Source organism: Electrophorus electricus, chromosome 24 (genome assembly GCF_041902795.1).
Source record: "Electrophorus electricus isolate QZ-2024a chromosome 24, ASM4190279v1, whole genome shotgun sequence".
Lineage (NCBI taxonomy): Eukaryota > Metazoa > Chordata > Actinopteri > Gymnotiformes > Gymnotidae > Electrophorus > Electrophorus electricus.
The window spans coordinates 12,137,214-12,150,716 of record NC_137520.1 but is presented as its reverse complement, the minus strand read 5'-3'; the positions used below and the strand labels follow the sequence as shown (position 1 = coordinate 12,150,716).

General features: G+C 38.8%; 1 protein-coding gene across 3 annotated transcripts; it reads left to right on the top strand.

Moving 5' to 3' along the window:
- The first annotated feature begins 9,222 nt into the window (after positions 1-9,222).
- tnfrsf9a (tumor necrosis factor receptor superfamily, member 9a) lies at positions 9,223-13,420 on the top strand. 3 transcript variants are annotated; one of them, XM_081707097.1, is made up of 9 exons: positions 9,227-9,386; positions 9,674-9,817; positions 10,427-10,546; positions 10,733-10,870; positions 11,093-11,165; positions 11,271-11,368; positions 11,488-11,532; positions 11,642-11,779; positions 11,950-13,420. In XM_081707097.1, exons 2-9 carry the CDS (start codon positions 9,679-9,681, stop codon positions 12,072-12,074), a joined length of 876 nt encoding a protein of 291 aa, XP_081563223.1. In that variant the 5' UTR covers positions 9,227-9,386; positions 9,674-9,678; the 3' UTR covers positions 12,075-13,420. The 3 variants fall into 3 exon arrangements, with proteins under 3 accessions (XP_081563224.1, XP_081563223.1, XP_081563222.1); XM_081707096.1 differs by having other exon boundaries at positions 9,230-9,386; positions 9,677-9,817; XM_081707098.1 differs by lacking the exon at positions 10,427-10,546 and having other exon boundaries at positions 9,223-9,386; positions 9,677-9,817.
- The last annotated feature ends 83 nt before the right edge of the window (positions 13,421-13,503 follow it).

The window sequence follows — 13,503 nt, the reverse complement described above, 5'->3', positions numbered from 1 at the left end:
TAAACAATTTGTTGAACGCAACTACATGCATCATGCATGCTCCCAGCATGCATCACTTGCTCACTATTATATGTCACACTATATGCTTCTCCACCATGTGTTCTCAGTTACCATAATGAACAGTGAACAACTCTATTACAAGTCATTTTCTATCCTTAGTTACAGATTTAGATTTCTGTGTGAGTTTGTGGCTGCTTTCTGTAGCTCATGTCACACTCACCCTGCTAAAGGAAGTGAGACATCACAAGCTCAACATTTGAACCATAAGACGTTTTCCCGCCTTTCTTCCTCTCTGAGTAAGAAAACAAACTGCAGATGCTGATTAAACAGCTGAAGTAGTGTACAACAATAAATAAACTTTTTTTTTTCCCCCAGGGAATGTGTAGTTTCGGTATGACATAGTCAATAAATGTTGAAAAGCCACTAAAAAGAGCACCCGTTTGTAGCGTTAGTGAATAATGGCCAATGACGTGCGCAGCGCATGCTGATGATGTCACTAAGTAGTCAGAACGCCAGTGTAGGTTGTGCTAAAGAGACAGGGTGGGAGACTGAGGGCTGTAAGAAAGTTCTCATATGACGTGCTAGTAAATAAAAATAAAAAAAACATCCATCACAGAATTATTATGGATCATAAATTATGCTTAATAGAATTTTGTAAGGAGGCTTAAGAGCAAATTTTTAAGAAAACAAACCATCCCTACTATGTGTGTCTACTATGTGAAAGCTTTGTAATAGCTTGACTAATTTTGAGGCCATCTCAAGTGAAATAGCTTGAAAAATATGTTTTGAATTTTAAGATGCTTGAGGTTTTGCATATCAGAACTATTGAATATACCATTTCAGAATAGAGAAGAGTGTGGTTATTGGTCAGACTGTACAGCTTCTCATATGGGTTTTTATGGGGTCACATTCAGGGACTATTTCTTAAAAAACTCTAAACAGACACCCTATCAGGAGCTCAAATCAGGCTCAGAAATCAAACCATAACACATGAAATCCTTTTATCAGCCTTATCATAGCCCCAGTTTTCAGCAACATTTTTTCATCCTTTAATTGGGATACTAGATTATACTAGACTAAATTATATAACCACAGATGCTGGTTAAAACGAAAGATGTATCACACGATGTGTGGTATTGTGTGGAAGGTGTTAGTCATGTCTAAGTGTAGAACTATGCTGTACACACTTCTGCTTGGCACTGTAGGCAGGGGGCATGCCCCATTTGTGGATTTCATCCCCTGAGTATTTCACAAGTTTAAAAAAAACATCTGGCGATTCCAAATCTTGGTCATCAACATCCATAATACAGCTATGAGTTTTTTCTGAATTTTCCAGAGGGCAACGCACGCATGCAGCACTACAGAATGGGATGAAACATCCATCTACAGTGGATAAATTGGCTTTTGTTCTACAGCATTTTAAAAAACAAACAAAAAAGTTCTCCAGATCAGAGTAGGTTTTGAACGCTCAGTAATTTCAATGTTGATAGAAATTCTGGGTTTGCTATTTTTTTTTAAAACTTTTTTTTTTTACTGCAATTCCTAAAATAAGTAATTGTTCCATTAGAAGATCATGTTAAAATAACACAAATAACTTTTCTATTCCTGTTTTCAAATCCTCCAAATCGCTTACTTCCTGCACAAACTGATTCTCAAACCAGTGCATTTGATCTCTTGAAAACCTGAAGTGATTTTGTTTTATGCATGCAGTGGAACAGCTGACCGCATGCCTCTTGGACACTTGGACACTAACAGTGAGAACTTGTTGCTTCAGTTTATTGTTATGGTTACTGCCTAGATGTTCACGGGAAAATTGATGTGGCATGTGACTTTTCCCAGTGGGAAAATGGTGAGAAAAGTAATCCTTTGGCTGAGATTGGAGATATTGAGAAGTGAAAGTGATGCCATTAAATTTTACTCAAAGCAGCCTACTAAGAGTGTGGTATTCATGATTAGCCAGTGGTTAAGTGTTTCAGTGGTTAGGTTTTGGTCCAGAACTCACAGAGAAGCTCCGATGTATGGCGGATGATCGAAAATGAAAAAGTGCAAGTCACATACTAGGATTATGGAAGTCCTTCCAGTGCCCAAAGTAATGCAGAGACAGAAGCAAAATTGTTTTGTGATCTTCCCAACAATAAAGGTGGAAGTGCAATAAACCTGTGAAAAGACCATGGGACAGTGGTTCCTCCACCCACACCCCAGGCAGCTGAAGTGTTCTGCATGATAAGCTTTGCAAAAGTGGCCCATCTCTATGTCAGGCAACACAAACTGCTGAATCTTAAGACACTTATCTTTAGGTTCAGATGAGTGTGCCTAATAAGAGGCATGGCAGACTACTCACATCTACCAAAGATCTCGGCACAACGTTGCACCTGTTTGGCCCTGAGCTGCAGTCAGCGCTGTCTGAGTCAGATGTACTCACGCTGTTCTCATCGGTTGCATTAAATAGATTCATTTTTACTGTTTTATTTATTTATTTATTGCAGTATTACATTATGTTTGGATAATTTTTGAATTAAAAATAGTATTAGTCCTATAACACTAGCAGTGAAGATTATGCTGGGGCATGTGGTGGGCTGGCTGCCACAGGCTTGCTTTCTTCTTTATGACTGAGATTTAAACTATGTGGATCACACGCATATGCCTAAAAATTTCAAACACCTCATTTGAGGGAACATTGTACAATTTTTGGAAATGAGAAAAAGGGAAACCACAGCCTGATTTGAATGTTAATTTCACTACTTATTCAGTAAATATCACGGGTTTACAAAATGTTAAATATGGCATAACTCTTTGGGAAGTGTAGTGGCCATCTGTGATTTTGTTTGCAGGGGTTAACTATAACCACCTAATGCAGTGAGCTAAAGCAGACCAGCACTGACAGCAGAGTCTCCAGGCAGGACCTCCTTAGTGTATATGCTTCCTGTACAATGAGCTAGGAAATACATGCTCTGTACTGTGATTGATTAGATCAGATCAATGCTGTTAGATCTCAGGTGCTAGGCAGGGATGCCAGTTATAACAGTTACGTTATACTTGAAGGAAATTTTACAGGAGTACTTTGCCTTTCCAAAAACTATTTAAAGGTTATACAACATCTCTCTCTCTCTCTCTCTCTCTCTCTCTCTCTCTCTATATATATATATATATATATATATATATATATATATATATATATATAGAGAGAGAGAGAGAGAGAGAGAGAGAGAGAGAGAGAGAGAGAGAGAGAGAGAGATATATATATATATATATATATATATATATAGAGAGAGAGAGAGAGAGAGAGAGAGAGAGAGAGAGAGAGAGAGAGAGAGAGAGAGAGAGAGAGAGAGAGAGGGAGGTTTGTATAGCCTATAACTGTTGGGACTCATGCTGAACTAAGTAGCTCCTCCCTTAGGGCTTAAAGTGCTTGTGCACAGGTCTGACTCCACTCAGTGTCACTGTTCCATCTTCAGTGAAGACCCCTATCTACACTTCACAAGTAAGACAATGTTTTGTAATAAGATCTACAGTTGTTACAGAAAGTGAAGGAATGTGTATACAGAGCATATATATATATATATATATATATATATATAATTTCTTTGCTATATATATTTTGAACATTTATTGTGAATAGTGTTACAGTGAGTTTAGAGTAATTCTTCTTTCTATGGGATTAATGTAACATCCTGGCATGTTTTTTTCTTTTAAGCAGACATGCAGCTGATTATCTTCTTGCTGAGTCTGTTCTTGCTCATCAGTAGTCTACTGTATATCAGTGAGGGAGTAGCAGCAGGCTGTGAAGACTGGACACTGCATGGAAGTAAAGATGTCTGCTGTAGAAAATGCAAACCAGGTATGCTGATCAGTAATTGTTTAGCATACAGGTCTTTTCAATTGCTTGGATTAAGAAAATACCCGGGGCCTGATTTGAACACATTGGGAACTGTTTACTATGTCTGTGGCTACATAGTGTGTTTGTTGGATACTTGGAATTCAGTGCAAAAGATAAATCAGAGGGCTTCATAGTTTGCCTTATTTGTGTTCTGACAATACCATGAACAAGTCAGAAAAAGGAGGATTCAGTCTCCAAAAGACATGGGAGTCTCTAAAGTGGCTGTACATGTATATATATGTATGTGCATTGAAATGATTTTTTTTATAGACTGTAGAATGCCTTTTACCACAATCACAACTTCACCCTGACATTTCGCAACGCTGACAGCAGCAATGTGTGTCAGTATGTGTGTCATGTCAGACATGCATTAAAGGTGATGACAACGTTTTTCTGGATCCACATTTCCTATACGGAAAAAAGCGCTGTCTAGAAACCATACAGAACAGCGTGTAACTCGAACAGAGAATGACGTGGTTTAAAAACGTACACGTCAGCACTCTACATCACACTCTACGTGATGCACGCAAAACGTGCTTCAGAACACTGTGAATTCGTATGTGGTTATATGGAACCATTTGGTGACACTCTGCGGACCAGATCCAAGCCAGCTCTGTATGCCATGCGAGCCTAGACATTACACAACTGAGCCTATGAGTCCCTACTGCACCATATGCACTCAGTGCACAGGTAAGCTGATATTTCGACGTATGTCCTTTAATATGACGACTCATGAGGAGCCGCTATCACTTGCTATTCCTCTAATATCTCATGCATACACCACATGCTGATACTTGCATCGGTGAGAACAGGAAGGAAGAAAGAAAAAAAATGGCAGTGTGTTTACTGTAAGCTTGTTGGTGGCACCTCTTGCAGACCCTCGGGTTGAAGTGCAAGCCTGCACTGCTAGCAGCAACTCGAAGTGTGGATGCAGACCTGGCCTGCGCTGTGGAGATAAGCAGTGTACCTTTTGTGTATATATATAGATGTAATTGAAAAAATAAAAATTTGAATAAAGATGTTTGAGATTAATTGCAATGTGGATTTGTGTGTGCTACTTGGTCAGTAAAAGTATTCACTAATTTAAAGGTTTCTAGAGTGCATGCATAAAAACAGGTCCAAGGTAATTACAGAGGAAGATAAACAATTTGTTGAACGCAACTACATGCATCATGCATGCTCCCAGCATGCATCACTTGCTCACTATTATATGTCACACTATATGCTTCTCCACCATGTGTTCTCAGTTACCATAATGAACAGTGAACAACTCTATTACAAGTCATTTTCTATCCTTAGTTACAGATTTAGATTTCTGTGTGAGTTTGTGGCTGCTTTCTGTAGCTCATGTCACACTCACCCTGCTAAAGTGAGACATCACAAGCTCAACATTTGAACCATAAGACGTTTTCCCGCCTTTCTTCCTCTCTGAGTAAGAAAACAAACTGCAGATGCTGATTAAACAGCTGAAGTAGTGTACAACAATAAATAAACTTTTTTTTTCCCCCCAGGGAATGTGTAGTTTCGCTATGACATAGTCAATAAATGTTGAAAAGCCACTAAAAAGAGCACCCGTTTGTAGCGTTAGTGAATAATGGCCAATGACGTGCGCAGCGCATGCTGATGATGTCACTAAGTAGTCAGAACGCCAGTGTAGGTTGTGCTAAAGAGACAGGGTGGGAGACTGAGGGCTGTAAGAAAGTTCTCATATGACGTGCTAGTAAATAATAAAAAAAAAAACATCCATCACAGAATTATTATGGATCATAAATTATGCTTAATAGAATTTTGTAAGGAGGCTTAAGAGCAAATTTTTAAAGAAAACAAACCATCCCTTGGTAAGGTCATGAGATGATAATCTTGGCTGGGGTTTTACCATTCTTAATGCAGCATGATTAAGATGTAACTTGAGCATCAGAGAAGTTGCGTGTAGCCCGCCCTTTTCAGTTTGATGGTGGTGAAGTTCCTTGTAGGAGGATGCAGCAGAAGAAACAACTACTAAAACATCAAAGAGAATTAGTGAACAAATATGAATTAGTGAGCCAGCTTGTTGCCTTCCTTAACATGAGAGATAGTTCTTGGTTTTAAAATCAAGCAGGATATCACAGTTATATTAGTGACTCATTGGCACTTGATCTTCCATCTAAATTCTGGTAATTACCAAAGTGACTTTTTGCACTTTTAATACCATGAAGGATGATGGCAAAACATGAGACAGCATGATAAAGAGGGGTCTGATTACACAGCTTTTTATGTAACAAATCCTGGAACTGTAAGAGTCTTTGGAACTGTTAGAAAACGTCATACAACCATTGCCTCTGATGATAAGGTATGTGCATTCACAAGGCAAGGCATCCAAAATATTCATTTGGAAACTCATGACAAACTTCTTGAACTCAGGAAAGGTTCTAGAACAATCTGTGAATTTGTTGCTGACATCACTGAACATTGTGTAAGCCTACTGTTTTGCTCTGACATACTAACACTATGTTTTGGTTTCATTTTACAAGAAGAGTTTGTCCAGTGTGTCTACTTTGTGAAGGCTTTGTAATAGCTCGACTAATTTTGAGGCCATCTCAAATGAAATAGCTTTTACGGTTTTGTTTTTTAAGCTGCTTGAAGTTTTCCATATCGGAACTACTGAATATACCATTTCAGAATAGAGAAGAGTATGGTTATTGGTCAGACTGTACAGCTTCTCATATGGGTTTTTATGGGGTCACATTCAGGGACTATTTCTTAAAAAACTCTAAACAGACACCCTATCAGGAGCTCAAATCAGGCTCAGAAATCAAACCATAACACATGAAATCCTTTTATCAGCCTTATCATAGCCCCAGTTTTCAGCAACATTTTTTCATCCTTTAATTGGGATACTAGATTATACTAGACTAAATTATATAACCACAGATGCTGGTTAAAACGAAAGATGTATCACACGATGTGTGGTATTGTGTGGAAGGTGTTAGTCATGTCTAAGTGTAGAACTATGCTGTACACACTTCTGCTTGGCACTGTAGGCAGGGGGCATGCCCCATTTGTGGATTTCATCACCTGAGTATTTCACAAGTTTAAAAAAAACATCTGGCGATTCCAAATCTTGGTCATCAACATCCATAATACAGCTATGAGTTTTTTCAGAATTTTCCAGAGGGCAACGCATGCATGCAGCACTACAGAATGGGATGAAACATCCATCTACAGTGGATAAATTGGCTTTTGTTCTACAGCATTTTAAAAAACAAACAAAAAAGTTCTCCAGATCAGAGTAGGTTTTGAACGCTCAGTAATTTCAATGTTGATAGAAATTCTGGGTTTGCTATTTTTTTTTTAAACTTTTTTTTTTTACTGCAATTCCTAAAATAAGTAATTGTTCCATTAGAAGATCATGTTAAAATAACACAAATAACTTTTCTATTCCTGTTTTCAAATCCTCCAAATCGCTTACTTCCTGCACCAACTGATTCTCAAACCAGTGCATTTGATCTCTTGAAAACCTGAAGTGATTTTGTTTTATGCATGCAGTGGAACAGCTGACCGCATGCCTCTTGGACACTTGGACACTAACAGTGAGAACTTGTTGCTTCAGTTTATTGTTATGGTTACTGCCTAGATGTTCACGGGAAAATTGATGTGGCATGTGACTTTTCCCAGTGGGAAAATGGTGAGAAAAGTAATCCTTTGGCTGAGATTGGAGATATTGAGAAGTGAAAGTGATGCCATTAAATTTTACTCAAAGCAGCCTACTAAGAGTGTGGTATTCATGATTAGCCAGTGGTTAAGTGTTTCAGTGGTTAGGTTTTGGTCCAGAACTCACAGAGAAGCTCCGATGTATGGCGGATGATCGAAAATGAAAAAGTGCAAGTCACATACTAGGATTATGGAAGTCCTTCCAGTGCCCAAAGTAATGCAGAGACAGAAGCAAAATTGTTTTGTGATCTTCCCAACAATAAAGGTGGAAGTGCAATAAACCTGTGAAAAGACCATGGGACAGTGGTTCCTCCACCCACACCCCAGGCAGCTGAAGTGTTCTGCATGATAAGCTTTGCAAAAGTGGCCCATCTCTATGTCAGGCAACACAAACTGCTGAATCTTAAGACACTTATCTTTAGGTTCAGATGAGTGTGCCTAATAAGAGGCATGGCAGACTACTCACATCTACCAAAGATCTCGGCACAACGTTGCACCTGTTTGGCCCTGAGCTGCAGTCAGCGCTGTCTGAGTCAGATGTACTCATGCTGTTCTCATCGGTTGTTCAAGTTCAAGTTCAAGTTTAGTTTATTCGTCACATACATAGTCATACACAGTATAACTCGCAGTGAAATGGTGGAGAGTGCTCTGTCCACACTGAGGAAAGGAAACAGGGGTGCATAGAGAAAAATGTATATATGCAAGATAAATATATATACTCTATGTATGTACAAAATATATTAACAATGTATGTACAATATGTGTATATTATGATTATATATACAATGTACAATGTATATGGTTGGGTATATATGCACAATCTACAGAATGTACAGTGCAGGTGTAATATGGTTGGGTATATATGTACCCCATACCTAGATTCATTTTTACTGTTTTATTTATTTATTTATTGCAGTATTACATTATGTTTGGATAATTTTTGAATTAAAAATAGTATTAGTCCTATAACACTAGCAGTGAAGATTATGCTGGGGCATGTGGTGGGCTGGCTGCCACAGGCTTGCTTTCTTCTTTGTGACTGAGATTTAAACTATGTGGATCACACGCATATGCCTAAAAATTACAAACACCTCATTTGAGGGAACATTGTACAATTTTTGGAAATGAGAAAAAGGGAAACCACAGCCTGATTTGAATGTTAATTTGACTACTTATTCAGTAAATATCACGGGTTTACAAAATGTTAAATATGGCATAACTCTTTGGGAAGTGTAGTGGCCATCTGTGATTTTGTTTGCAGGGGTTAACTATAACCACCTAATGCAGTGAGCTAAAGCAGACCAGCACTGACAGCAGAGTCTCCAGGCAGGACCTCCTTAGTGTATATGCTTCCTGTACAATGAGCTAGGAAATACATGCTCTGTACTGTGATTGATTAGATCAGATCAATGCTGTTAGATCTCAGGTGCTAGGCAGGGATGCCAGTTATAACAGTAATGTTATACTTGAAGGAAATTTTACAGGAGTACTTTGCCTTTCCAAAAACTATTTAAAGGTTATACAACATCTCTCTCTCTCTCTCTCTCTCTCTCTCTCTCTCTCTCTCTCTCTATATATATATATATATATATATATATATATATATATAGAGAGAGAGAGAGAGAGAGAGAGAGAGAGAGAGAGAGAGAGAGAGAGAGAGAGAGAGAGAGAGAGAGAGGTTTGTATAGCCTATAACTGTTGTGACTCATGCTGAACTAAGTAGCTCCTCCCTTAGGGCTTAAAGTGCTTGTGCACAGGTCTGACTCCACTCAGTGTCACTGTTCCATCTTCAGTGAAGACCCCTATCTACACTTCACAAGTAAGACAATGTTTTGTAATTTGACATGTTTAATGAGAATAAGATCTACAGTTGTTACAGAAAGTGAAGGAATGTGTATACAGAGCATATATATATATATATATATATATATATATATATATATATATATATATATATATATATATATATATATATATATATATATATATAATTTCTTTGCTATATATATTTTGAACATTTATTGTGAATAGTGTTACAGTGAGTTTAGAGTAATTCTTCTTTCTATGGGATTAATGTAACATCCTGGCATGTTTTTTTCTTTTAAGCAGACATGCAGCTGATTATCTTCTTGCTGAGTCTGTTCTTGCTCATCAGTAGTCTACTGTATATCAGTGAGGGAGTAGCAGCAGGCTGTGAAGACTGGACACTGCATGGAAGTAAAGATGTCTGCTGTAGAAAATGCAAACCAGGTATGCTGATCAGTAATTGTTTAGCATACAGGTCTTTTCAATTGCTTGGATTAAGAAAATACCCGGGGCCTGATTTGAACACATTGGGAACTGTTTACTATGTCTGTGGCTACATAGTGTGTTTGTTGGATACTTGGAATTCAGTGCAAAAGATAAATCAGAGGGCTTCATAGTTTGCCTTATTTGTGTTCTGACAATACCATGAACAAGTCAGAAAAAGGAGGATTCAGTCTCCAAAAGACATGGGAGTCTCTAAAGTGGCTGTACATGTATATATATGTATGTGCATTGAAATGATTTTTTTTATAGACTGTAGAATGCCTTTTACCACAATCACAACTTCACCCTGACATTTCGCAACGCTGACAGCAGCAATGTGTGTCAGTATGTGTGTCATGTCAGACATGCATTAAAGGTGATGACAACGTTTTTCTGGATCCACATTTCCTATACGGAAAAAAGCGCTGTCTAGAAACCATACAGAACAGCGTGTAACTCGAACAGAGAATGACGTGGTTTAAAAACGTACACGTCAGCACTCTACATCACACTCTACGTGATGCACGCAAAACGTGCTTCAGAACACTGTGAATTCGTATGTGGTTATAGGGAACCGTTTGGTGACACTCTGCGGACCAGATCCAAGCCAGCTCTGTATGCCATGCGAGCCTAGACATTACACAACTGAGCCTATGAGTCCCTACTGCGCCATATGCACTCAGTGCACAGGTAAGCTGATATTTCGACGTATGTCCTTTAATATGACGACTCATGAGGAGCCGCTATCACTTGCTATTCCTCTAATATCTCATGCATACACCACATGCTGATACTTGCATCGGTGAGAACAGGAAGGAAGAAAGAAAAAAAATGGCAGTGTGTTTACTGTAAGCTTGTTGGTGGCACCTCTTGCAGACCCTCGGGTTGAAGTGCAAGCCTGCACTGCTAGCAGCAACTCGAAGTGTGGATGCAGACCTGGCCTGCGCTGTGGAGATAAGCAGTGTACCTTTTGTGTGGATGAATGTAAGATAGGCGAAGAACCAACACCTCAACGTAAGAATCCTCCCCAAGCAAAGACTCCTCTTATGTATGACACGACACGACACACACACACACACACCCACACCCCTAGGATATGTAAACAAGACTTTTGAGGGAATTTCCAAAATTTCTCATACTGAAGTGGCTTTTGTCTAGCAACTCTGATTTAAAAAAATTTTTTTTTTACCTTGCTTAAAAATGAAACATATCAATGTCATTCTCATATCCACATAGGTGTCTGCAGAAAATGCCCAGAGGGAAAATTCAATGACCAGATCCACAGTGCGTGTAAACCTTGGAGAAAAAGGTAGACCTACATTAAAACGTATTGTATGATGATTCAAAACAGATTTTTATGTCTTTGATTTGGCTTAGTTGGTTGGTTGTTATTCATATAATCCTCTGTCTTCAGTTGTCCTGAAGGACAGACACTTGAGGCCAGTGGTAATGCGTCCAGTGACAACAGATGCAAGAGTGTGCCACAGCCCTCCGCTTCCACGCACAGAAATCGTATGTCAAAGAAATGATCCAGAACAATTTCAACATTGTCGCATACAGTGCTTGTTTCAAAATGCACGAGTGCAGCCATACAGCCAGTTCAACAGTGCTCTGTTTTTCGTATATTGCAGAAATAAGTACAGTCTCAACTTTGCATGTGAGGATACCGCATAAAGGTAAGAGCTAATGGGATTATAATTAAAGTGAGGTGTAATATCAGAATGTCTTCAATACACAGACCCAGCACGCTTACTAATCTACATACTAAATGTCTATCCTTCCCAGATGAATCTACCTGGCTGCAGGTTATAGGAGTCATTTTTGGATTTTCAGGTGTCTTCAGTTTATTCCTGTGTCTTATGTATCTAAGACAAAAAGCCAAGGAAGAGACAAAGGAACCAATTGCAGAGACCTTTCCACAAGGTAGAACGTATTCCCCTACTTTATAGCTGCATGCACACGGTCTCTACCCGCTCTTAAAATTGTTATTACCCCATGTACACGTACATGCGTTTCAACATCCTCTGAGGTTCAGCGCCCTGCCCCTAATGGCAGGGTGTCGACTGAATTCCGTTCCTCTTGTCTGTTGTCAGGAGAACTCACCATCATGATGGTGGAACGGGATGAAACCTGCAGCTACCACCAGCCGGAGCAGGAGCAGGGAGGCAGCTCTGAGTCTATCAGCACGCAGGACTCGGACAGCAAACTCATAGTGTGATCTCCCTAGCCGCCTTCATTTTTGCATCATGATGAACTCATGGACCATTTACTCCTGGCACTGGAAGCTGTCTCCATGACACACACTATCTATTGCACTTGAGGATGGGAGGACCTTTGGACAGCGTGTTTGCCAGTACCACGGCCTAAAAACGTTTAAGATGACTACAGGATGAAAATGCAGATTATTTTATTTATTTTAGTCTTCCAAAAAGTGGGATTAAATTTGTTAGAAAGTGACAACCTTTCTGCTAGTACTTGCATTGTTTACATGGAACATTTGAATCAGCGCTTTGAATATGTTACAGAACGTGAAAGTGTACGGCAAACATCTGCTTGACCATGCAGAAACACCAGTACTTCTTCACCAGGTAGGAGTGCAAAATATCAGCGGCCGATTGCCAACACTTTGTATCAAAGTAGGTGTTAAGGTCTACTGCGTCACACTTACAGGCCACATGCTGTCTGAAATACCCCGGTGGGCTTCCCCCGGTTTCCTGCTTTAAAACGTCTTGTTTGGTTCACTTGAACTGGCTCAGAGGGAGGATGACCAAACTTTAAAGTTCATTTGTAAAATAGAAAAATTCCTGGTACTTCATTTGCAAAAACACTCAATCACTTCTGTTTCTGGGATGGTGACTCCAAGTACTTTTTATGAAACGCAATACCTCACTGAACACCAATGTGGAATCTTTACCACAAATAACTCTTGAATACAAGATTCATACTGCACAAATGCAGGACATGACTAAAACATTAGGCTGCATTAGTGTGGGGTATTTATGTTCAGCATAAAAGGAAGTTTAAAATTCCTGTAACAAGAGAGGGAAATGTTAAGAATGTCCATGTTTTTGTATAGGATTTCCCCAGAAGGGACTTCCACATGGAGATGAGAGATGAAAGGGGCTCTTAAGCCAGATATGTTCAACGTTGACCTTGTTTCATGTTATGAAGTCAGGGTTACCCAATCCTTAGCAAACAATGCTACTATGGGACTAGTAGCACGTGTCACCCATACAATATGAAACGCAGCAGTTTTGTAATATTTAGTATTTCCGATGACTCAGAGGGAGTTTACAAATACCCAACTGTAAAGTCACAGAACTATAAACAAGTTTTAAAGGACAGTTGTGACTCATATGCCATTAAATGGCAATTTTAGTACTTTATCTTCTGTGCCTTGGGGGTTAATTGCTTTAAAAAAATGTTTAGTCACTGTGTCTCACATTCTTTTGTATGATTCATGTTAACACTTCATTCCATGTGTAGTTGCAGTCACAAGTTGACCCAAAGTTATATATGTATACATATTTTTTTAATACAGTATGTTTATATGCTTTTAGAGATGATCTAACAATTGTGCAATATTCATTCTTGGTCAAATAAAAAAAACAACAGTGTATTAAAACTATTTTTTGCTAATAAATTCA

What these genes read in the sequence shown, in the direction of transcription:
- tnfrsf9a (XM_081707097.1), top strand. Translation starts at nt 9,679, where the DNA reads ATGCAGCTGATTATCTTCTTGCTGAGTCTGTTCTTGCTCATCAGTAGT. An exon ending in CATATGCACTCAGTGCACAG is followed by an intron (nt 10,547 to 10,732) that starts GTAAGCTGATAT and finishes CACCTCTTGCAG; the next exon opens with ACCCTCGGGTTGAAGTGCAA. An exon ending in TGTAAACCTTGGAGAAAAAG is followed by an intron (nt 11,166 to 11,270) that starts GTAGACCTACAT and finishes CTCTGTCTTCAG; the next exon opens with TTGTCCTGAAGGACAGACAC.